Source organism: Trichosurus vulpecula, unplaced genomic scaffold, assembly GCF_011100635.1.
Source record: "Trichosurus vulpecula isolate mTriVul1 unplaced genomic scaffold, mTriVul1.pri scaffold_99_arrow_ctg1, whole genome shotgun sequence".
NCBI lineage: Eukaryota > Metazoa > Chordata > Mammalia > Diprotodontia > Phalangeridae > Trichosurus > Trichosurus vulpecula.
Window position 1 is genome coordinate 5,299 of NW_023494577.1, and position 24,609 is coordinate 29,907.

A 24,609-nucleotide genomic window follows, 5' to 3' on the forward strand; every position below is an offset into this window, starting at 1 on the left:
CAGAGAATGCGGGTTCAAATCCCACCTCTGACACTTCTCTGAGTCTCAGTTTTCTTATCTGCAAAAGGAGTATTCTTGAACTAGTTGGTTTTTGAGGTCCCTTCCTGCCCTAAGATTTAGAACCTTGGGTGTGGAAAAAATCATTTCCCCTGCCTAGTCCTCAGGACCATCCTCTGTAAAATGCATAAGGTGGACTCAAAGGCCTCTGGGATCCCTTCCAGTTGGAGACCTAGGATCCTCTGACTAATGGGGGAAAGGGCACAAATGAGAAACCGACACCTTCGAAAACAAGGTATGTTGTGGCTCTTTATTTGGAATTGTATTTAAAATCATAATAGTAAAGCAACAGCATGTGTGGAAACCAAGTATTGGCTTTTCAGCTCCTGCTCGGCAGAGACCAGAACAGAAAGAATCGAGGGTGGGAAGCAGAGGGAAAAGAATAATGGGGGGGAAGGGAACTCTATGCAGCCCAGAATGAGTAAATATTTGCCATAAGGGGCATCTAAATAGGGCTTTGGACCCGGGAGAAGAAATCACTCCATTTTCCAGAGCAAGGCAGCAGGCATCTTTAGACATATCGTACATTATATAAACATTTAAAATCCTGATGAAAGTAATTACCCAAATCATCTATTTCTAAAAAGAAGTCACATCAGAAGAGGGTAGGGGAACAGGAAAACTACAGAGAAACTGACAATTGAGAGTCACTTGATGCCCCCAAACACGGCTAGAGCCTCTGGCTGCTGTGCCGGATTAGGCATCTTCCGCTGTCTTCACATCGAAATGACTTGACAGTTTGAACACAATACACATATTCCTTACTTCTGCAGAGAAATAAGCTTACCATTTTAATATTAATAACTTGGGATACAGGAGGGTTAGTAGCACCATGAAAAATATTTTTTCTCCCAAAAAACTACAGTCTTGTTACTTTAAACATATTCAGTGTGGTTCTTGTCTTAGCTGATTAAAAAAAGGGCCGTTTTAGTTTGTGGGCCAAAAGCAGTCTTCATTTGCATTTTCCCTGGGTCTAAGACGTCCATTCTTTTCTTTGTTCCTTTTGTCAAACATGCAAGGGAGAAGGCTCTTCCAGCATTTTGCAGAGGTGCATCTGGATCTGGATGGGTAACAGTCTGTAGCCCTGTTTTTGGCTGTGTACAGTAGCACCATTGGTGGGGCAGAAACAGTGCACCCTGGGAGTTTTCCATTCAAACAAATCTTCATCCTCCTCCCCAAAATTCTCCGACATTTTATGTCCTCTTCATACAAACTTGACATCGACTAATGCGTGTCCTCAAGTCTCCAGCTTTGAGTGTCTCTGGTTGTGGCTTACTAGGGAAATAGAACCAAGATGATGTTCAAATATACAGGATCCTAGATCTAATGGGAAGAGATGTTAGAGGTGATCTGACGCAACCCTGCATTTTGCGCATGGAGCAATGAGGTCCAGAGAGGGGAAGGGAATTGTTTCCAGTTATGCATGTAGTAAGCAAAGGAAAAAATCGACCAAGGTACCCAGACACCAAATCCACTGCTGTGATCAGGGAGGGTTAGTGACAAAGCTTTTTAACCACTGAAAGGCCTTGGGAGCCCCCACATCCCCTCTTGTCCTACCCCCACCCCGTAATATACTTTCTCTCCCCTCTACTTCTGTGTGCACACTGCTTCTACCTTCTCCTCACCTTGTGCCTAGGAGTGTGCTCCTACCTCCAGGCTCCTGTGCCTACATGTCTCCCCACTTTTGCCTGTCTGCCTGTCTCTCCTGCCCTTGTGTTCCTCCTGCATTGGTCTTTCTCTCTCCCCTGCTCTCTGCTGCCATGAATTGGAATCAATCTCCCTCCTCTCTGCTACTCTCCTACTCCCTGCTCCCATCATGCCTGCCTCTTTCTCCTTCTTTACTCCTCCCATGGTCTCCCTCTTCCTTTCCTCTGCTGCGAGCGAGTGTGTGTGTGTGTGTGTGTGTGTGTGTGTGTGTGTGTGTGTGTATCCCCCTTTCTCCACTGTGGGTATAGGTCTCTGTCTCCTGCTATGTTTATGTGTCTCTCTTTGCTCTGCTCCTGCATTGTGGGGGATTTTTCTCATCTCCTTTTCTTTACCTCCATCCCCCTTCTTCCCTCCCTTCCTCTCTCTAATTGTCTCCTCATTTGTCTCCCTCTCCTTCCCTCATCCCTTTTGCCCTCTCCCTCCCTCTCTATCTCTCTCTCCATCTTTCCTTCCTTTCCTCTCTCTCTCCCTCCATCTCTCCTTCCCTCCCTCTTTCTCTCCCTCCATCTCTCCTTCCCTCCCTCTCTATCTCTCCCTCTAGCTCTCCTTTCCTCCCTATCTCCCTTCATCTCTCCTTCTCTCCTCCTCGTCTCTTCCTCTCCTCCAACTCTCCTTCATTCTCCTTTATCTGTCTCCCCCACACCTCTCTCTCTCCCTCTTTTTCCTTCTTTTGTCAAGCCCTCTCTTCCTCCTCTTGTTCCCTCTCTCCCTGTTTTATGGACGGACTGGAGAGAGACAAGACTTGAAGCAAGGAGACCAGTTAATGGGTGACTGGGAGGAGAGTGGTGTCCTTGACAGCACCAGGGATGTTAGAAAGAAGGGCGGGTTGGGGGTCAAAGTCAGGTTGAGTTGAAAATGCCTACAAGCTCTCTGGGTGGAGGTGGATAACAGGCACTTGGTGATGTGTGTGTGTGTGTGTGTATGTGTGTGTGTGTGTATGTGTGTGCATGCATGTGTGTCTTTGTTCTCCGCACACATATCTGTCTCTGTGCTCTGCCCAGATGTCTCTTTTCTGAGAAGCCTTGGTTCCAGGGCAGGCCCAGATGCTGACTTGCTGGGTGCTACCGACTAAGGATCTCTCTTTGATGTAGCTTCCAAAGACTGACTACTAAGTGCACCAGATAACAGCCAAAGTTAAACCCCAAAGTATGAGTTACCTCTGCTTTTTGGGACCATGGGGAGGAAAATATCACCTCCCAAGCCAGTGCAAACTGGATAAAGACACAATTGGCCCTGGGTTTCCGACCTTCTAACCAACACAGACGGGCACGCACAACCTTTGACCTGAAGCCAGGTGGGCCTCACCTGAACATGTCTGATGTCTCCACAGTTGCTAGCCAGAAGCTGTAGGAGTTGGCATAGTAGTTGCAAGTTCCCCGTCCATGGCACTCGATGAAGGGGGCTGGATGGAATTCTTCTAGACACGAACCAGGGGAGGCCAGGGCCTGGCCTGAGCCTTCCGCACCAGCACTCATGTGCTGAAAAACATGCATGGAGCAATGAGTCCCAATTTGTCCTCATGGTTATACCACAACTACCCTGGGGGGTGCGTAACAGGCTGAATTACTGAGGAAGAAAAGCCACACCCAGGGATTCTCTCCAATAGCTGATGGCGCCATCCCCCACTGAGCTATGAGCTACCTCTCATCAGAGAGCTGTAGCCTGGAATGAGTAGATTCAAATCCCTGCCCTGCCACTTACTACCTGTTGGGCCTAGAGTAAGTCATTTCCCCACTCTGGGCCTTCTCTGTAAAAGAAAGGGGTTGGGCTAGATGGCCTCTGAGGGCCCTTCCAGGTCTAGGCCTAGGCTCCTGCGTGAGATCTTGAGTAAGTCCCTCCCCTTCCCTGGGCATCAGTTTCCTCATCTGTAAAATGAGACCGCCTCTAAGGTCCCGCAAGGTCCTCTGATCAGAGAGGCCGCTTCGTTGGTAGGCACTGTCACACCTGCTGTCATCTAATTTCACAGAGGTAGTCACATATGTGGACTATGAAGACTATGGTGATCTAAACCACAGAACTTTACATTGGGAAGAGAGCCCTTGAAGGAGGCAGGACTCCTCTCTCTGGTATCCCTGAAAAATGATTCTCTGCTCAGTGCTTGAATATCTTCAGGAGCAGGGAACTCATCCTTTCCTCAGGAAGTCCATTCCAGGTCTGGAGAGCTCTACTTATTAGAAAGCTATTTCTTAAATCAAGCCTAAATCTTCCCCTCTGCACTCAAGTAGTCCCCTCTCTATGTTAACAGGCCCTCCCAAGGGGGCTTGGGAGTTACTTACTGGACATACATGACAATATATGAATTGTACACACACACACACACACACACACACACACACATTCCTCCCCAAAGGAATCCAGTGGCCTAGCTGGTGCTGGGATTCTATGCATCTGCCCATCTCAGAGACTTCACAGACCCAAGGAATAGACAGTTTTCTCTGACTAACAAATGTAAAAGAAAGCCGCTTTTTCATACCATCATAAAAGAATAACCAATCCAAAGAGAGTCCCAGCCCTGTGGGCAATGGGGGATCTGGGTGGTCTGACTGTGAATTGCAATCACTGTTGCTGGGGCTTCACATACTGAGCACCTAGGAGAGAACAATGATCCGGGTCAGGATCTGGGCCACACTCTGCCTTCTCCTGGGGGAAGGGGGAGGGCACAATGGTCTGAAGAGAAGTGGGATGCAAACCATGGGAAATGGGATCATACTTACCGCCACATGACCTAAGCTACCAGCCGGGGAGGGAGAGAGGGGGGCATAGCGGGTGCTTTAGTGCTCCATTGGGCCTTCTGCCCCAAGTTTCTGGGCCTGCTCAGCCTACTAACAGCATAATGAGTACATGAACTTGGCTACTGAACTGTTTTAATTGCTTGCTGTGAAAAGAACCCAAGTGGAGAGGACAGATCTGGTCTCACTGAAATGGTGAGAAGAATACTGTCTGATTACCTGGGACAGGAGACAGCTAGCCCCACTCCAATCTCTACCCCTTCTCCTTGGATCAGGGGGCAGCCAGGTACTACTAGGCCACTAAAAGCCTGGATAGGGAGAAGCCATACTTCTTCCCCAAGTCCTAAAATAGCTGTGATCTCACTCACTCCCATTCCCCCCAAGAGACAGTTTTAAGACAAATAACAGAAGCCCGGCTTCATAGTGAGGGTAATGAATGTATCAGCAGGCAAACAAAATGGAATTCCAAAGGGGTCTGGGCATCTTGAGGAATGAGCTAGCCATAGGTGGCTACCAAGAAAATCTGAGATCTCACTGTAAGGCCTAGACTAGCAACACTATCTTTGGCTAGATACCTCAAGGATCTGAGCTAAGGGGCAGGCCCTGAAGTCTTCCTATCACCAACAGACCAAATTGAGTGCCTAGAAAGCATCCTTTGCACAGTGAGGACTGAAATGTTTGTATTAGATCATTGGAAAGGCTGTTCTGTCCCAACCACTGTCCTGTCTCTTCCCGCCCCACCTCAAGGGAAAGGCCTTTAGCTTTGCCCACCAAACCAAGGGGGAATTGCTGAGGGTTCGACCTCCAGTTAAGGGAGATACCTTTGGGGGGGTGAGGGTTGGGAACTCAAACCAAGGTCTCACCGACTGATAAATGGCAAGATGCTTTCTCCCTTCAGTGGCTCCATGGTCATTGGCACGGGCTTGGGAGTGGACAGCCAGTAGGAGTAGTCATTTCTTGAGGCAAAGTTGCATACGTTGTTGATGTTACAGAACATGAAAGGCATGGTGCTGAAGCGGTGGAGGCAGCTGCCAGACGTCCCTGGGGAAGAATCAGAGAGACCGGAATGGAGGACAAGGAGGGTGATGGGATGAGACTTCGGCTCCAGTCAAGAGATCCCAGCTCTGCCATAATTACTTCCTGTGTCACCTTGGGCAGGTCACTTCTCTCTGGAGAATTTCCCTCCCGTAATTTAGAGGAAGAAACCAAGAGCCTCTACAATTGGAGGGTTGGACTAGCTGGCCTCTGAGTTGCCTTCCAGCTCTAGACTGAGGATCCTGTGTGATCTTGGGTGAGTTATTTCATTTCTCTGGGCCTCAATTTCCCTCTCTGTAAAATAAGTTTCTTCCAACCCTAGGTCTAGGATCCTATGAACTAGATGACTCAGACAATGGGGAAAAAAGAGAAAAGAGAATACGAAGACTAGGATGGAGAGACTGGTGAAAAATTGTAATAAGGCACGCTCAGAAGAGGCAAGAATGAGCCAAGTAGAGGTGACAGAAAGAGAGGGAGAAAAAGGGAATGTGAGGAAAGGGTGAACTAACCCCCACCCCCATCCTTGCTCTGATCAGCTTCACAAACTGCTGACTTGGGACTTCCATGCCTAGGGCCCATGATGGATAGACAGGCAAGCCCCATCTGAGGGTGAGCAACATTCACCCCCAGGGTAACAAGGGACCACCCTCTCCCCAGCCACGGGCGAGGAACTTTAGAAGTTCACCAGGAGAAAAAAGGGAGCAAGAGAACAATTGTACTCAGCTCAAGCCCCGTGCCCCCATACAGATGGTAGCCCAACGTCCCAAAGTTAATCTGAGGGCCCTAAGCTTCTGAGACAAAATTCCAGAAAGGGCCTCTTGACCTTTTGCTAAGTTACAATATAAGCAGATCCCTGACACTTCCTCTCTCTCTGCTTTCTAACCCCCTCCCCAACCAAATTGATAGGACAGGGACTAGCTGGGGTAGGAGTGTTCCCAAAGAATGCATTCTATGTAACTTCAGGGTTTTATGGAGCTCTCAAAGTCTCGGATAACTCCCTGAGAGGCGAATGTGCTTATTTTAAGGATTTTAAGATTGGTGCAGTTAGCCCCAAGCCCACTTCCTCTTGCCTGGGAACTCGACTGAAGATCAGACAGACAAGGGGAAAGCCAATGCACCTGTCTGCTCTGTCACCCACCCAAATACCTCCTACAGTTTCTTTTGTGGCTAGCAAAAAGTAAAGGGGCCCTTTCTATACCGTCACTTGGGGCCTGGCACTTAACCTTAAAAACAAAAATATCACTGGTGTAAGTTGGAACACGTTGTCACCCTTAAACGGCTTCTCAGTTCTGAAAAACCAACAGGGTGAAACCATATCTTCATTGGTTACTGCTACCCTAGATACCTCTTAACGCAACCCCACTGGCTTTCCAGAAGCAGACAACACAATCAGTCACATGGAAATTGATGAGCAGCTCACCCAAGTCTTGGCCATGGGCCCTCTCATTTCCTTGCACATACAGGAGAGAAAACCCTGTGTAGATCTGGACAGTTTCTTGAGGGCATTGTGGTATATCTGTGGTCTGGCTATGACGTGTGACGAGAAATCCATGGGCCAGAGAAAGGGTTCCCGGGGGACCTGGGAGACCTGGCAAACCATCTGGTCCTGGGGAACCATCTACTCCACGGCTACCTGAAATCAGAGAATTACTCATTTGCAAGGGTTTAGGGCAGTGAGCCTTAACATTTTTGGTGTCCTGGAGCCCTTGGGTGGTCTGAAGAAGCTTTTGGACCCTTCTTAAAATCATGTTTTTAAGTGCATAAAATAAAATACGTAGGTTTACCGAGGAAACCAATTCTATATTTAAAATAAAGATGTAAAATTTTCCTCATCCAAGTTCACAGACCCTTTGAAATCTGTCCATGTGGACCCTTACCTCCCAGGTTTGACTACAATAAGGGAAATGAGAAAGAACAGTGAAAACAACAATTAAAAACCAGTACCAGTACCTAGACACTGTAGAATTCTAATGGACAAGACCATTCCAGAGAAGAAAAACACAGATGCGCCTCCCTTCCTTCTTTGCAGAAGTGAGGGACTAATACTTCATCTATTGTCAGACTACAGTTATCCCTTCTACACTGCGACTTTCGATATATTGTAGGTCGGCATAAGAAATTACTGTAAATGGGAATTTGGGGGAGTTTTTGGAAGCTGCAGGTGACATGTGAAGGCCAACAGATAACACGGAAATAGTTTAGAAACTTAGAAATGTGTAAGATATGTCTATGACCAAATTCTTAACCCACATTTTATAATAAGGTACTGTAAACACCCCATGAAAGAAAAAGAAATTCAGACTTCTCTGGTATGAAGTGAAGGCTAAAAAATTTCACATGGATTTTCCAGATGGTGGGGCACCCCTAGCTCCCATGATGTGGAAGATAACTGTATAGGGATGTGTGCTGCTTAGTTATGTCAAATTGGGTTTTCCTCCCCCTCTTTTTTATGCTTTGTTACAAGAAATGGCTTATTGGGTAGAGGAGAGGGGAAAGTGATTTTTGGAAATGAAAGCTATGAAAAACAAAAGACATCAATTAAAAGATTTAAAAACCATAGAGATCATTTAGCCAAATTGTACACCTGATGCTCTGAATCTTTCACGTTATCCTTTCCGCCCCCTCTCCCCGCGTTTACTATTTTATTTTTCCCCAGTTACATGTAAAAACAATTTTCAATGTTTGTTTTTAAAAATTTTAGTTCCAAATTCTCTACTTCTCTCCCCACTCCCCTCGTTGAGAAGGCAAGCAATTTGATATACGTTATACATGTGTCGTCATGCAAAATATTTCCATATTAGTCATGTTGTAAAAGAGAACATGGACCACAAAAAAACCCCCAAGAAAAATAAAGTAAAAAAAAAGTCTGCTTCAATCTGATTCAGACACCATCAGTTCTTTCTCTGGGGATGGAGACCATTTTTCATTCTAAGTCGTTCAGAATTGTCTTGGATCACTGTATTGCTGAGAATAGTTAAGGCCGCAGTTGATCATCTTACAATATTGTTGTTATTGTGTACAACTGGTTCTGCTCACTTCTCTCTGTATCAGTTCATGTAAGTCTTTCTAGGTTTTTCTGAGAGCTTCCAGTTCATCATTTCTTACAACACAATAGTATTCCATCATGATCACATACCACAACTTGTTCAGCCATTGCCCAGTTGATGGGTATCCCCTCGATTTCCAGTTCTTTGCTTTGGCACCATCCTTGGGAGGTATTCATTCATTCACGTTGGTTCAATTCTTCTGGGGATGGAGACCTTACTGTTTCCTTAAAATGTTTTACAACCTTTCCATTTGGGAAGAGTGCTAACTGTCATCAAAAAGAACAGGATAGGGCTAGGTCAGGAGTGGGGAACCTACAGCCTTGAGGCCACATGTGGACCTCTAGGTCCTCAAGTGTGGCCCTTTGACGGAATCCAAGTTTTAGTCAAAGGGCTACACTTGAGGACCTAGAGGGGATTTGTTCTGTGAAGTCTGGATTCAGTCAGAGGGCCACATGTGGCCTTGAGGCCATAGGCTCACCACCCCTGGGCTAGGAACTGAACTTGGGATCTTATTAGTAGAGGGAACTCCTGAGAAAGGAGATTACCTCTACCAAAGCAGGTTGACACTCTCTACAACACTGAGTTGCCGAGGGCACTGAGAGATCCCAGTGAGTTGCTCAGAGTCACACTGCTAGTAAGCATGCGAGCAGGGATTTGGACCCAAGTCCTTCCAGCTGTAGAGACCACCTCTTTATCCACTATGCCATGCTGCCTCTCAAGAACAGAAGCTAAGCTTTTATATTTCACAAAGCGCTTTATATACATTATCACACATTCCTCACATGAGCCCCATGTAGTAAATAGCATAAGCATTATGAGCCCATTTTAGAAATGGGGAAATTGAGGCTTAGTAATTTGCTCAAAGTACATACCTAGCAAGTGGCAGGGCTGGGACTTGAACTTGGACATTCCAATTCCAAATCCAGTGCTTTTGTCAGTTACCTGACAAAGGTCTCCCAGAACTTGTTAGAAAGGGCTTCCTTGAATATGGCAGAGCATAAGAATAAGTACAGTAAGCTTCCCACCCACATCCTCCAAAAACATCTAGAAAATGCACCAGACCAAATCCTGATCAAGAAATCCAAGAAAAGATCATAATTTGTCATTTTTCCAGCTCGAGTTGGCATCAAAAGACCACAGTGTGTCATTTTCCAGCTCAGGTTGGCACTGGGAGTCAAACAGAGATGTCTGTGGACAGTGGGATAGGGTCTGGTCAGGAGTGCTCTACGTGGAGGGGCAAGAAGAGGGCCTCCATCTGGCAGAGAGGGGCCTAAGCTTGTGGATGGTACAGAAACAGCTGGAAGTTCTATTGTCCACTTTTCAGTTCTGGGTGGAATGAAGGGTCAATCTGTGACCAGGAAGAGCATGAATCTAGGGTACAAGCTAGTCCCAGGCCTGGGCTATGAATCAAACAACAAACAAGATCAGAAACTAACAGTAGCTGTGAGGCTCAGACTCCAGAAGTGGAGCAGAGGCTCAGTCCCAGCTTCTAGCCTAGTCTGAAGCCTGCAGAAGAATGACCAGGGCAAAAACTGCAGACTAAAGGGGAGCCCACACTGGCTGAGAGTGGTGGAATCCAACAGCAGTCTGATAAAATTCCTAATGGGGCAAGTTCACAGGCCTGTTGCCTAGACCTAAACACAGGTCAGGAATTTGCAGAGCTCAGATCAGAGGAGCAAAGATCAGACTTTTCCTTGGATCAGACTACTTCATGAACCCTGAAAGCTTGCTGGTTCCCCACCTGAGCTCTCTCTTAGATCTTACTAAAACACAACACTCAATATCCCAGGAAAACAGTTAGCAGGACCAGGACCAGCCCAGACCTTCCCTCTAGAAATGTTCAGAGTTTGGCTCTAATATCAAATTTGAAGTTGGGAAGGAGGCATAAGCAACCAAATCCCACCATAACAAGCTATTATGGTGATGGGGATTACAAACAAGCATAACCCCAGAAAAGAGAGATGAGTAGACATGCCCACCACACTCCTTTGCAGAGAAGGGAGGTCCACAGGTGTGGTACACTGTGGGTATTTTCTGACTTTCTTGGTGTATGGATTGCTTCTGCTGAATTTTTTCCCTCTCTTTTTGTCTTTCTCTAAAAATATCATTTGTTCTATGGGATGATCTTCTGGGATGGGGGAGGGACACTGAAGGAAACTACAGTGATGTAAAAAAAGTCATTAATAAAAATTATTTGTTTTAAAAGAAAATGCCTCTTCCAGTTAGATTTTGTTTAGGATATCCTCCATGCTATGGCAGCTATGAGTGCAGAAAGCACGTGTCTCTTCCATTTCTTGGGCATATTTGATATAAACGATCAGAGGGTCACTTTTTTCTCATCTCACCTTCCTCCATTTTTCTACAACATCTCTATTGTTCCTCTTTTGCCTTTCACTTTTTGTTGTTGTTGTTCAGTCGTTCAGTCGTGTCTGACTCTTTGTGACTCCATGGGCCATTGCACACCAGTCCCTTCTATCTTCTACTACCTTCCAAAGTCTATCCAAGCTCACATTCATTGTTTCCATGACACAATCTATCCATCTCATCCTTTTTACCCTATTTCCCCATTGTTATGTTTGTCCTTCGTTCTCGAAGATGACCATGGCATCAGGGGAATGATGACATGACTCGCAGTTGACTTTGATTTGAGTGACGGAGGGCTGTGCAAAGTCACCAGCCTCACTTTCTCCTCCAGAGCCATGTGGGTCCAGTGACCAGATACTCATCAGGATGACGGGAGATGGCCCAGGATGCAATGGGAGACCCTGGCCCTTTCAGGCTAAGGCCTTTTCATGTACTCACTTAGAGTGAGGTAACTCCCATTCAGTGAATAGGCCTCTTTAAGAAGTGAGTCAAGGGATGGCCCCTTTAATTGGAAAAAAGAAAAAAACAATCAAGGTGGGAGAAGAAGACCATCAGGGTTCCAAAGAGAAACTTTCCATGTGCACTCATGCATGTGTGGGAATGCATGTGTCCAGGACACTCTCAAGGTCTCTCTCAAGAACTCTGGAATTGATTGTGTGACATGGGAGACACTGGCATAGGACTGCCCAGCATGGCACGCCCACATCAGAGAAGGTGCTGCACTCTATGAGCAAAGCAGAATCGAAATAGTTCAGAGGAAATGCAGGGTGCGCAAGTTTGGAGTATCCACCCCAAATGTTCACATGGACTATTTGTGCTGGCCTGTGGTAGGGCATTCTGAGCTCATATTGGCTTGATCAGCCACAGTTGGACACATTGAATCTTAACTCTAGCATAGTCATATCATTTTGGTCCTCTTTGAAAACGAAGGACAACAACTAACCAACCAATTGGACAGAGAGTTGGCCTTAGAGCCAAGAAGCTCTGGGTTCAAGTCCTGCCTCTGACATGTACTGGCTGTGTGACCCTGGCCACATCACTTAACCTCTCAGTACATGCAGCCCACAACACTCCTGGGTGCTACCCAAACCACATTCAAATGCCACTGAAAAATATTAAATAAATCCAGATACAACAAAACATAGATAACATAAGAATTTAAAATTAAGTCAATCTGTGCCCCCCAGGGATCCTCATGACAATTTAGTGGCCCCCCACCCATATCTATTTGTCTGATACCACTGCCCTAGAGAATGCTCTAAGATTTGACACTGTAGAGGAGGCACCGATCTGTATTGGTAGACAGTTTCCTCATCTAAGACTTCCCAATATCAATGAAACCCCATGTCCAAAACCTATCTGTGTGTATAAATATAATCTATAACATATGTAATATATCATATATGTACACCCACATGTCATATGTGTTATATAAACACATTTGTGTGTGCATATATGTCTGCATGCAATGTGCTATAATGTATGACATGTTGGCAGAGATCTTACTTTAACTCTGTGTCTTGCTCTGTTGAGTTAGAGGACCAAGCAATCAAGGGAAAAAAAAACACAGAGAGTTGAAGCAGTAACCCCACGGAGGTGGTGCTTCTCTCCCAGGGCCCAGAAGCTTGCCCATCCCAGCAAATCTTCCACCACCACCAGCAACAAGTCAAGTCAAGCCCACAATCATTCATTAAGTATCTACTGTGTGCCTGGCACTGTCTTTAAGGGCTAGAGTGGAAGAAGGTGGCAGATGGGCAGGCCTGAGGTCCACTTCATATTTACACCGATGTTGTGACTTGTCTTCCTCCAAGCTTTGTCACTTTGGGGCCATCTTCAAAGACCTCCCTGTACTTAGCTAGTTTTGGTCCTGAACAGCTTGCCCAGTTTATTGTTGGGCTTGGACTTGGACTTTCCCTCTTGGTGGAGGCTGCCTGCTCTTGTGGCCGGCAGGTGTAGCTTCAGCAAACTCAGGGCCACTTTCACAACAGGAGTTGTCAGAGGAAGAGGGCTTGGGTTGGGGAGGGGGCGGGATAAGCCCCTCAGTCTGTATATCTTGGAAAGATGCTGAGATGGATGGTGAACCAGAGGCATAACAGGAGAGGAAGAGAAATGGGCCAGATTCCAGCATTCAGTCCTTTCCATCATCCCAAACTGAGATCAAACCCCATCTTTTTGACAGCGACATTCTCCGAGGGACACTGTATCCTGGCGGTTGTGGAAAAGGATGATTACTGAAGAACCAAAATTGTAGGCTACCCAAAGGGCAATGGCAAGACATACTGGGTGTAGGTGGAGGCTGAAGCATATCACAGAAGATGACTTCTGGGAAAGAGGTGCTATGAATGACACTGTGAAGGTCATCAGAAAAGGAGGGTGGGTTGGTCATGTGTTGATGACATATGTTGAAGACAAAAAGAAGACCTCTAGACTGTTAGACCCTCTTTGGAGGATTTGCAGATGGCTATGGGCAAAAAATCAGGTAGGATAAGGAGGTGCGGACTGGTATATGCTGGTGTTGTGAGTGCCCACATGGCAAAATTGCACCTCCAATCTGCTGATCTTATTGGAGGAGCAGAGAATGATGACATGGCTGCTCACTGTTGTCAATACACCATTTCTTTCTTTTTTTAATTAATTTTTTTTAGTTTACAACACTCCCACAAGTTCTTGAGTTCCAAATTTTCTCTCCCTCCCCCTCCCTCTTTTCTCCTCTCCCCAGCCAAGATGGCATGTAATCCGATACAGGTTCTACATATACCTTCACATTAAACTTATTTTCTCAATAATCAAATTGTAAAGAAGAATTATAACCACTGAAATGAACCATGAGAAAGATGAAACAAAACCAAAAATCAAATAAAATTTTAAAAAAGAGAGAGCAAATAGTTTGCTTCAATCTGCATTCAGATTCCGTAATTCTTTCTCTGGATGTGGATAGCCTTTTCCATCACAAGTCTTCTGGAGCTGACTTTGAACCTTGTATTGCTGAGAAGAGCCAAGTCTATCAAAGTCAGTCATCACAGAAGCAATGTGTCTGTGATTGTGTACAATGTTCTCTTGGTTCTGCTCCCTTCGCTCAGCATCAGATCATATAAGTCTCTCCAGGTTCTTATGAAGTCCGTCTGCTCCTCATTTCTTATAGCACAATAGTATTCCATTGCATTCATATACCACAGTTTATTTAGCCATTCCCCAATTGATGGGCATCCCCTTGATTTCCAATTCTTTGCCACCACAAAAAGGGCTGCTGTAAATATTTTTGTACATACAGTTCCTTTTCCCACTTGTGTGATCTCTTTGGGATACTAGCCCTAGAAGCTGTATTCAATGCTAAGTGATGCTTTCCTTATTAGCTGTGTGACCTTGGGCAAGTCACTTAACCTCTTGGTAGCTGAGTTTCCTCATCTGGAAAAAGAGGGGATTGGGCTCGATGGCCTCTGAGGTCCCTTCTAGCTCAGAAAACTAAGATCTCAGGCTCCTTCATGCACCCATCTTATCCTCCTCCCAGCTCTGTTGACTATAGGCTAAAGCTTTGACTCATTCCATAGCAAAGGGAAGGTGTAAGCCATGGTGGTTGCCAGAGAGTTCCAGTGCTAAGTCATCTTTTCCTCTCTGTCTTCAGGGTTCTGCTTGGTGTAGCTGGCTATCTAAAGGCAATGCACGGAATGAGGAGAACAGAACAAGAGGATGTTTTAATAATGGTTCTTTTCAATCTGCCTTGAGTGGGTTTAGCTTTGTGAGTGGAATGGCTTTTCATTGTCTTCACTATGGAAGCTTCACAATAATGCTTGGTTTCTTCCCCTATCTTGGGCAAAGCACTTCTGGCTTTGATCCTCATTCACGCTTCCTTAAGTAGAGGGAGAAACGGTCTGGGGCGCCTCCCACGGCCCTGCCTTGATTCCAGCAATGTTTCTGCTGGTACCAACCTTCCATGTTGACATGTCTGGTTGGAAGAGGACTCCAGAAAAGGTGGGGGGCACAGTGAAAAGAGTGCTTCTTTTGGAGTCTGAAGACCCGGATTTCAATACTAGATCCACTGCTTCCTATCTGTAATGCCATTGGCTGAGTCATTTGATGACTCTGGGCATCAGTTTCCCTTGGTGTAAAATTAAGGCACTGGAATAGATGACTTCCAAGGTCCCTCCCAGCTCTAAATCTATGATCCTTTGGTCTGTTAGCAGCCAACAGTAAAAATAAAAAATACAGGTGTTATCTTTGCAAAGCCAACACTGCTCCTTGCCCACTTCCCTGCTGCTACCCCATGGAGCAACCACCTTTAATAGCATTAGCTGGTTAGAACCAAAACTGGACAGTGATGCTCTGGGGTTCCCATGTAGGTGAGTGAGGGGCCATTTGCATATGATACCCCTTCTTTCCACGGGCAGAAGTACGCTGCCTGCTTCCTCCCAGAGCAGTAACACAATGGATACTGGATATAAAAATCTCTCCTGACCCCCTTTTCCCACCTGGTTGGCCTGATGGGCCTGGGTCTCCTTTGCGGCCTCCTGGGCCATTAACACCAGGGTGTCCGTTACGTCCAGGGTCTCCTGGTGAGCCAGTCAGACCTACAGAGAAAAGAAACGTTGTCCAGTGTGGGCAGAGGGACATTGAGGCAAACCCAAGGGACTGTGGGGATCACACACTGACAGGCCTTACAGGAATCTCATCTCAGCTCCATCTTAATGAAAGGGCTGGCACATTCTAGCTAGCTGAGGGCAGGAATTGGGGTGAGGGATGCCATCTCTAAGCTCTAAGCATTTTATCTACACCTGGGGAAATTTGATAACATTGGCTCTTCTTGTTTTCAGTTCCAGAAAGAGGATCAAGTCCTCAACTTGTCCATCTCAGTAAATAAGTCCTCTCCCCCCAAAAAGTTTCTTGAAGGCATAGAAGGCTTTGGTCTCCATATCCTCACCTCATAGTTGGTGTTGGCTGGACCCCAGTGAGGAAACTTCCCACAACTTCTCTCCAACTGAGAGCCACTCAGGGGTGTTGAGAACAGGGTAAATGACTTCCCCAGGGTCATACAGTGAGGATGTATCAGAGCTAGGCCTTGAACCCAGCTCTTCTTGGCCCTGAGACCACTCTCTATCCACTATTCCACACTGCCTTTCTCTGTCTTGTACACAGTAGGTACTTAATAAATACTTCCTAAGTTGTAAGAAAAAAGGCAGCATAGTCTAACGGGAAAAATGCTGGATTTGGGGGCAGAAGAGCCAGGTTTGAGGGTTGCCTCTCATACTTCCCATCCAGGGGATGAGTCTGGACAAGTAACTTCATGGGTCTCAGGTTCCTCCTCTGCAAAAATGAGGGGGTTGACAATGTTGACCTCTAGGGCCCCTTTCAGGTCTGGGGGTCTCTGTCTTCCATGAAGCTGCTGACAATGTGAGACAAGTGCAGCCCAATCACTTAATAAGCAGGAAATGCTGCAGCCAGTTGGGACATGAGTTCATGTGCAGGGGTGGCCATAGACATCCTCCTTTTGGGTAGTCGGGGAGTTAGGCTAATCTGTGAAGTCCTGAGGCCTTCCCTATAGAGAGGGGGAAGTGGAAGAAAAAGATCAACCTTGAAATTTGGCTCTTTCTACTCCTAAGGCAGAAACAAGGCCACTGTATTAACTTTTCTAAATCAGCGTGGGCAAAGGGGCCAAAGAAAAGTGGGTGATGGAGGTGCAAGAAACCTTTCCTTCTGACAACATTGGAATTATCTAACACCTCAGGATGCTGAGACTCCAGGCCCTGGTGTGTGTGCATGCGCGTGTGTGTGTGTGTGTGTGTGTGTGTGTGTGTGTGTGTGTTTGTATATGTGCATGCGTGTGTATGTATGTGTGTGTGTTGGGGAGGAGGTGGGGGGACTTACAGAGGTACTTTCATGCAGGGAACACCCATTAAAGTAGTTGATCAGGACAAATTAGCCAAGAATGTTCTCAGCAGAGCTCTGTGAAAAGGTACCTGGTAAGCCTTGGGGTCCTGGGATCCCTGGGAGACCTTTCAATCCTGGCTGGCCTGGTGGTCCTGGAGGTCCAATATCTCCTTTGACTATGAGATCCTGCTCAGAGGGACCAGGAAAGCCAGGGGGACCTGAGAAGCAAAACACAGTTTGAAAGTAGTTGGGAAAGCTCTTTTTGTGGTGGCAAAGAATTGGAAATTGAGGAAATGTTCATCAACTGGGGGATGGCTGTACAAGTTGTGGTATATGAATGTAATGGAATACTATTGTTCCCTAAGAAATGACAAGAGGGTGGGCTTCAGAAAAACCTGGAGAGACTTGCCTGAACTGATGCAAAGTGAAATGAGCAGAACCAGGAGAACATCATACACAGTAATAGCGATATTATACGATGATCAGCTGTGAATGACTTAGCTACTTTCAGCAATACATGGATCCAAGATAATTCCAAAGGACTCATGATGAAAAATGCTATCCATCTCCAGAGAAAGAATTGATGGGGTCTAAATGCAGATCAAAGCAAACATTTTTGTACTTTATTTTTCTTGTGTTTTCTGAGGGGGGTTGTGTTTTCTTTCACAACATGACTAATACGGAAATATATTTTGTACATGTTTTATATATTTTTTGCACATATCTGATTGTTTACTGTCTCACGGAGGGTGGAAGTAAGGGAGGGAGAGAATTTGGAACTCACAATTTTTTTAAAATGAATGTTTTTTTTTTAAATAGTATTTTATTTTTCCCCCAATTATGTGTTAAGAAAATTTTTAGCATTCATTTTTACAAGATGTTGACTTCCAAATTTTCTCCCTCTCTCCCTCCCTTCCCCTCTTCTGAAAATGGTAGGCAGTTTGATATAGTTTATACATGTGCTATCATGTAAAGCATATTTCCATATTCATCACAGTTGTGAAAGAAGAAACAGATTAAAAGGAAAAACCATGAGAAAGAATAAAGTAAGTGAAAAAATATGCTTCGATCTGCATTCAAAGTCCATCCATTCTTTATCTGGGTATGGAGAGCATTTTCCTTCATGAGCCCTTTGTACTTGTTCACTGCGTTGCTGAGAAGAGCTGAGTCATTCATGGTTGATCATCTCAGTGTTGCTGATACCATGCACAATGTTTTCCTGGTTCTGCTCATTTTGAAAAAAAGAATGTTAAAAATTTGCATGTAATTAAAAAAATATTTAAAAAAGTAGTTGGGAATGTTTGAAGAGATGAGGGGCGGGGTGTGGCAGGAAGGCCCAGCATCACTGGAGACCAAGGAATAGACAATGGGCAGAGAGATGTGAGATCTGGGGCAAGTCTCCAAGTTACCCATTCTGAGAATCCCAGAATTTCCCAAGTAGAAGGGACCCTGGTGGCCATCTAATCCAAGCCATTCCTACAAAAGAATGCCTGAGAAGTGGTCATTCAGCTTTTGCTTACAGACCTTCAATGAGAGGGAACCTACTAACTCCCAAGGTTACCTCATCCATGGAGAGGTGCAGCTCTAACTACTTGGAAGTCTTTCCTTTCATCAAGTCTCTTTCCAATGTGTTCCCATTGCACCCAGTCTGTCCTCTGCCCCACAGCAGAACAAGGTAACCTCCCTGAGCCTCAGTTTCCCCATCTGTAGGCCCCTACTAGTTATATATTTAGGAGCTTATGACTTGAATTCTTCTTCCATAACAGTCTTTCAAACACTTAAAGATGGCTTCTGTGTGGGCCTGCTCTTCTCTGGGCTAAAGCCTCAGCTGCTGGCTCACCCTGGAACTTCCCACAAAGCCTGGGGCCTTTTCATCCTGGGAACATCCTTCTTCCTGCTGTGTCTGTCCCCTTCTCTCATTCATCCATTTTGGAAAGGGACCCGGGCCAGCCATCCTTCATTTCCCTCCTGGCTCATCGTCTTATTTTGTGGCCTTGGGCACCATGCCCTTGTGTGGGTCCCTTCCCCTGCCTCTCCCCCATTTGTTTGTGTGTTGTCTTCCCCTATCAGATTCTGAGCTCCTTATGGACAGAGATTGTCTTTCTTTTTCTTTGTGTGCCTGTCACCTTGCCTGAAGATCCCCAGTTTCTTCAGCTGGTCTCATGTGGCATGGCCTTGAGAGTCACCATCCTGACTGCGCTCTTCTGGACATGCTGCAACTTCTCAATGTTCTTTCTAAAACACGGCACGCAGAATTGAACACAAGGCTCCAGATACCACCAATAGGGTAGGGCCATCATTTCCTCATATCTGGAAGCTTTGCCCCTCTTTAATAAAGTCCAAGATGGCATTTGTTTTTTGGTCATCACATCACACTCCTGGCTCACATGTACCATGCAGTCCACTATGACCCCCTACATCTTTTTCAAATGAACTCCTCCCCCACTCGGTACTCACAAAACCCATTTTGAAAAACCCAACTGATTTGATTCAACCCAATATTCAAGGCTGTTGAGATGTTTGTGAATCTTGACTCTTTCGTCCTTTGTGTTAGCCCATTTTCCTAGGTTTAGAACACTGGCAAATGTGCTGAAAGATGTTCTTGATGTCTTTTTCTAAGTCACTGATAAAAGTGTTAAGCAGCATAGAGACAAGTGTAGACCCTTGGGTTACTCCACTGAAGACCTTCAGAGCTAACATCAGACCATTAGTGATGCCCGTCCCTAGCCATCTTTGCTACAAGAAGAGCACAAGAAACTCTATCAAATGCTTGGCTGAAATTTCGATTAAAAATATGGACAATATTCTCCTGATTGTTAGAGTCTAGTAACCCTGGCAAAGCAGGAAACCGGCTTGGTCTGGTATGACCTGCTCTCACTGCAGCCGCACTAGCTCACTCTTTGGGGCGGCAGCTTCCTTTTCATTAAGCCCCCCTTATTCTCACAGCCTAGAATTTTCCCAGGATTCAAAGTCAAGAATACTAGCCTCTAGCCTTCAGTCTCTATGCTTCCCCCCTCCCCCTGTCCCCATTTCTTTTGGACAATTGGGCTGTTTGACCTTCTCCAGGCCCAGGGTACCTCTCCTATTAACTGTGATCTTTCTTTTTTAATTAAATTTAATTTTTTTCAATTAACAAAAATCCATTTTCTTTCCCTTCTACCTCCCCCTGCCCCATTGAAGAAAGAGAAAAACAAAACCCTTGTAACAAGTATGCATAGTCTCACCATGAGCTTTCAAGGAGTCCTGACAATGGTTCAGCAGCCACACTTGCCAATTTCACATGACCTTGAACCAGGCCTTCAATTCCCTCCCCTATTCAACAAGGGCCCTGGTGGAGGTGATTTCTAAGAGCCTTCTGGCTCGATTAGTCCAGGATGCAGGGTGGTGTGAGGCAGTTCAATGTCCCGGCCTGTTGCCAGGGCCAACTGAAATTTGCTGATTAACTTTTAGTCTTTTCCCTCCCCCTCTGCCTGAGACAGGAGAGCTGTGGAGTCAGCTTGCTAGGAAGACAGAGAAAGATGTGAAAAATTGATCTCAGGGCCATTCCTAGGGAATCACTGGGGGAGTCTGGGAAGGAAGATGATCAAGGCCACACCCTCCCTAATTTCTGACTCAATGGTTCAGTCCTAAAGACTGGCCTCTGGGGAAGGGGATTCTCCTTGGAGAAAACACACTCTGTTCTCAAGCATTGGCAGTTAGCGCTTTGTGAATGAGCCACTTGAAACAGGACTGGGAACTGGGAACCAGTGGGGACAGTTAGAACAGAAGCTAGCGAGAGTGTTCCTGCAGCTTGGGGTCAGCATCAAAGGCCCATAGGTTCAGCCCGACTCGGGCTGGATGGTTTGTGGGGTAGAGACAAAGGACAGTGAGGTGGCCAGGAGCCAAAGAGAGTGAAGGTGGCTATTAGGGAAGACAAAGAGGAGAGGGGGTGAAGCAAGAGAGAGGGAGAGAGAAAGCAAGGGGGAGGGAGAGAGGGAAAGGAAGGGAGGGAGAGGGAAAGAGAGGAAAAGAGAGCAAAAGATGGAGGGAGGGAGGGAGAGAGGGAGGGAGCTGGGAGAGAGGAAGAGAGAGGAAGGGGGCAGGAGAGTGCAAGAGAGAGACTGAGAGGAAGAGCAAGACAGGGAGGGAGAGAGAAAACAGGAGGGAGGGAGGGGGAGAGAAAGCAGGAGGGAGAGAGAGAAGAGGGAAAGAGAGAAGGAAAGGAAGGGAGGGGGGAAAGAGAGGAAGAGAAAGCAAAAGATGGAGGGAGGGAGCTGGGAGAGAGGAGAGAGAAGAAGGGGGCAGGAGAGTGCAGGAGAGAGACTGAGAGGAAGAGCAAGAGAGAGGGGGGGAAAAGTGTGGGGGGGAAGTAGAGAGAGAAAGAAAGAGGAAGGGGAGAGAGAATACTTTAAGAAGATTTGCTAAGATCTATGGTCCCTTTCTCAGCATCACAGAGAGAGGTGGTGGGGCGGTGAGAGGGAAGAGGAAAGGTGTGTGGACCTGTGTATGGGTCAGAAATAAATTGAAAATAGTGGAGGCAGAGGATGAGAGGAGGGTGGAGTTTTGGATGGGAGGGGTGAGATTAGCATGGAGGAGAAGTCTGTGGTTAGGATGAAATGACCAGGTCTTAGCTGTTATCCCCCTGAATCCCCCTGAGCCAGGCTTGGAGCCACAGTTGAGTTCCATTGAGCTGCCCCAGACCTCCCCAGCTCCACAGCCCATCCTGCTGGCCATGCTCCTTTGTACAGCACAGAGAGCCAGGCTGGAGGATGGATGGTCTCAGGGATTGGGCCCTCTAGAATGGCCCATGGGCCTGCAGGTCTAAAGAAAGCTCTGAGACAAAACAGAGGGAGGTCTCAGTAGAAGGCACAGCCTTCAGGGTCTCCCTCAGGGATGTCTATCCACCCTGGGGAGCAGAGTCTCCCCAGAGAAGCCCAAAAGAGGGGCTAGGGCCCACGGCCTGCTGCCAGCGAGGGCCACTTGCAGGCCTGAGCAAAGGCAAGAGAAGAGGCATGTGTGCGGCAGCCTAGGGAAAGTCCAAATGAAATAAAGACACTGGGGAGGGACTGAAAGGTCAGAATTGGTAACTTACTATATGTCAGGCATCGTGCTAAGCACTGAGGATACAAAGAAAGTTCAAAATGTAGTTGGTCCTTGCCCTCAAGGAGCTTCCAGTCTAATGAGGGAAAGAGCATGTAAATAAATGGCTGTAGAGACAACAGATATAGTGTTGCTGGTGGTGATGTTGGAAGGCAGGCGCTAATAGTAGGAGGAAGGGGGATGGGCAAAGGCCCTTTGCAGAAGGTAAGATAGGAACTAGGAATGTCTTCTAAGAGGCAGAAGGTAAGGAGGGACAGGGAATACAAGAACAAGCAGGACCCAAGAGTGCATGGCTGAGAGTAAAGACTGGAAAGGCAGGAAGGGGCCAGTTTGGGAAGGGTTTTAAATTCCAAACAGAAGATTTCCGATTTGATCGTGTAAGTAATAGGGAGCCACTGGAGTTTATTGAGCAGGGCAAGAGTGACTTGGTGAGACCTACACTTGGACAATAAAGTGGAAGATGAATTGGAGTGGGGTCAGGGAGAATTTAACAGAATTCTATTATAGATATGATGATTATAATATGATCTCTACATGAGATATGATTTTATCTGATAAACTGCAGAGTGGAGTGATGGTTGAAGCTTGTGAAAATCGGGCTTCAGATAACTATGTGACCCTGGGCAAGTCACTTCACCTGTTCACCTCAGTTTCCTCATCTGTAAAATGAGCTGAAGAAGGAAATGACAAACCACTCCAGTATCTTTGCCATTAATGCTTATTCTGTTCCCTTCCTCTTGGAGCCCTTGCCTTGCATTTATCTGAAAAGACCTACTATTAAAATAGCATTCATCCATATCAGCCCAGGTCGGTCTAGGGAGATCTAGGGGGAGAAAAGGACCTGGACTTGGCTCAGGAGTTGAGGGCTTAGCTGGTCAAAGGGATACCAATGTCATATTCCCATAGGATCAGAGCACCCTAAAACTCAGAGGTCAAAGAGGCCAACTCCCTCTTTTTTCAGAGGAGGAAACTGAGGCTCAGAAAGGAGAAGGGTCACATATAGGATCACAGATCTAGAGCTGGAAGAAATCTTAGAGGCCATTGAGTCTAACGCCTTCATTTTACACAGGAGTAAACTGAGGCCCAGGAGGTAAAGTGATTTGTCTAAGGTCACACAACTACTATATCTAAGGCAAGATTCAAATTCAGGTCTTCAAGACTCCCAGTACAGTGCTCTGCCCACTGTGCCACTTAGCTGCTTAGCTGATAGAAGCTCCAAATGCTCCAAAACTCACACACAGCAAATAATTGGTTTTAGAAACCCAACTGATGAATGGACTTTTACCTGAAGGACCTCTAGGGCCTGGATCCCCTGCAGGGCCGGCTGAACCAGGAGCACCAGCAGGTCCTTTCATCCCTGCAAGGCAAACCATCACAACCTCAGTGAAAATGCAGGCCCACCTCTCCCCCAAGCAACCAGCGATGGGGCGCTAGGGTCTCTGAAGATCTGAGCTTGCACGACTAGTAGTAACCAGAAGGTGGTTCAAAAACTCTTCCTTGAAATACCTTGGATTCCTGGGAAACCTTGGATGCCAGGATTCCCCTTCATTCCAATGAGCCCCAGCCGCCCAGGATCACCCTGAAAAAAGAAAGCTCTCTTAGCCATGTGGGTAGATGGGGGGGTGCTGCTAGGTAGAGACTTGGAAGAAATGGTAGTAAGCATTCACCAAAATGGATGGGGTGCAGGAAGATGGGACATTCTGGATTTGAACCCTGCCTCTAACACTTAACTATGTGACTAAACTTCAGTTCTCAGTCTCCTCTTCCATAAAATGGGGATAATGATACCTGCCATGTGCACATCACAAGGGCTGCTGAGGCTCCAATGAGATGTTTGCAAATCAATCAATAAATGAACCAGTAAACATTTATTATGCTATATAAACCTAGAGTGAGTTCCATGATGGATCTTTGACATTTGAGAGTGCCACTGACCCCTTTTATTAATTATCTACTAGCAATGATTAATAAAGGGATTATCCAGAAAAAAAAAACATGTATTATGTTATGTCACAGAGTTGGAGGTGGAAGGGACCTTAGAGGTAATCTAGTTCTTTATGGAACAGGAAACTGAGGTCCCAGGGAAGTGACTTACTCAAGGTCATACAAGCAGAGAATGGCAGAGAGCAGACTGAACGCTAAGACCTCTGACTCCAATGAAAGAGTCCTAACAAGAAGTATTAACATATAGTGAAAAGACTGTTGGAGTTGGGGGCAGGAGAGCAAGGTTCTACTCTCAACTCTCAAACTCCCTTTTTACTGGACTTGGAGTATGTTATAATCAGTATGACTGATTAATTTGCAACCCTTTGAGCACCACCTACTTTCTTAAGAAATCCACTGACCCAGCCACCTGAGGTCTGGGTGCTCCAGTATGAACTGGAAAGGCAGAAGAAACAGATGGAATGTGGTCCAACCTCTAGGGATTTTCCTGTTACTTTTTTCAAGGCCACTGAATTAATCATTTCAATAAACCTATTTTTTTTCTTCCATTCGGAAATTCCATGTGCTTTTCCCATAACCTAATTCACACCCATGTGCTCAGGACATGAGGATTACTGTTAGGATCATTTCCTTGCAATTCCTCACCCAGCCTCTCATATAGGGATCCCACATTGAGAATCACAATCATGTGGGTGAAAGGAAGTGACAGGAAACAGAGGATCCCATTTGAAAAGTGTTTTTATTGATGATCTTTATTTTCATGAATAGCTCTTGGCTCCAATGTT

General features: G+C 46.1%; 1 protein-coding gene across 1 annotated transcript in view; it reads right to left on the reverse strand.

Moving 5' to 3' along the window:
- Positions 1-959: 959 nt before the first annotated feature.
- The window catches only part of LOC118833396 (collagen alpha-5(IV) chain-like), a gene marked incomplete at its 5' end in the record, with an annotated part of 30,154 nt that continues 6,504 nt past the window's right edge, over positions 960-24,609 (reverse strand). The window contains 9 exons of the mRNA XM_036740750.1: positions 960-1,332; positions 3,070-3,242; positions 4,238-4,352; positions 5,357-5,534; positions 6,949-7,161; positions 15,406-15,504; positions 16,891-17,019; positions 23,166-23,237; positions 23,387-23,459. Of these exons, the coding sequence (XP_036596645.1) occupies positions 1,251-1,332; positions 3,070-3,242; positions 4,238-4,352; positions 5,357-5,534; positions 6,949-7,161; positions 15,406-15,504; positions 16,891-17,019; positions 23,166-23,237; positions 23,387-23,459 (1,134 nt within the window). The remainder of the gene's footprint in view (positions 1,333-3,069; positions 3,243-4,237; positions 4,353-5,356; positions 5,535-6,948; positions 7,162-15,405; positions 15,505-16,890; positions 17,020-23,165; positions 23,238-23,386; positions 23,460-24,609) is intronic.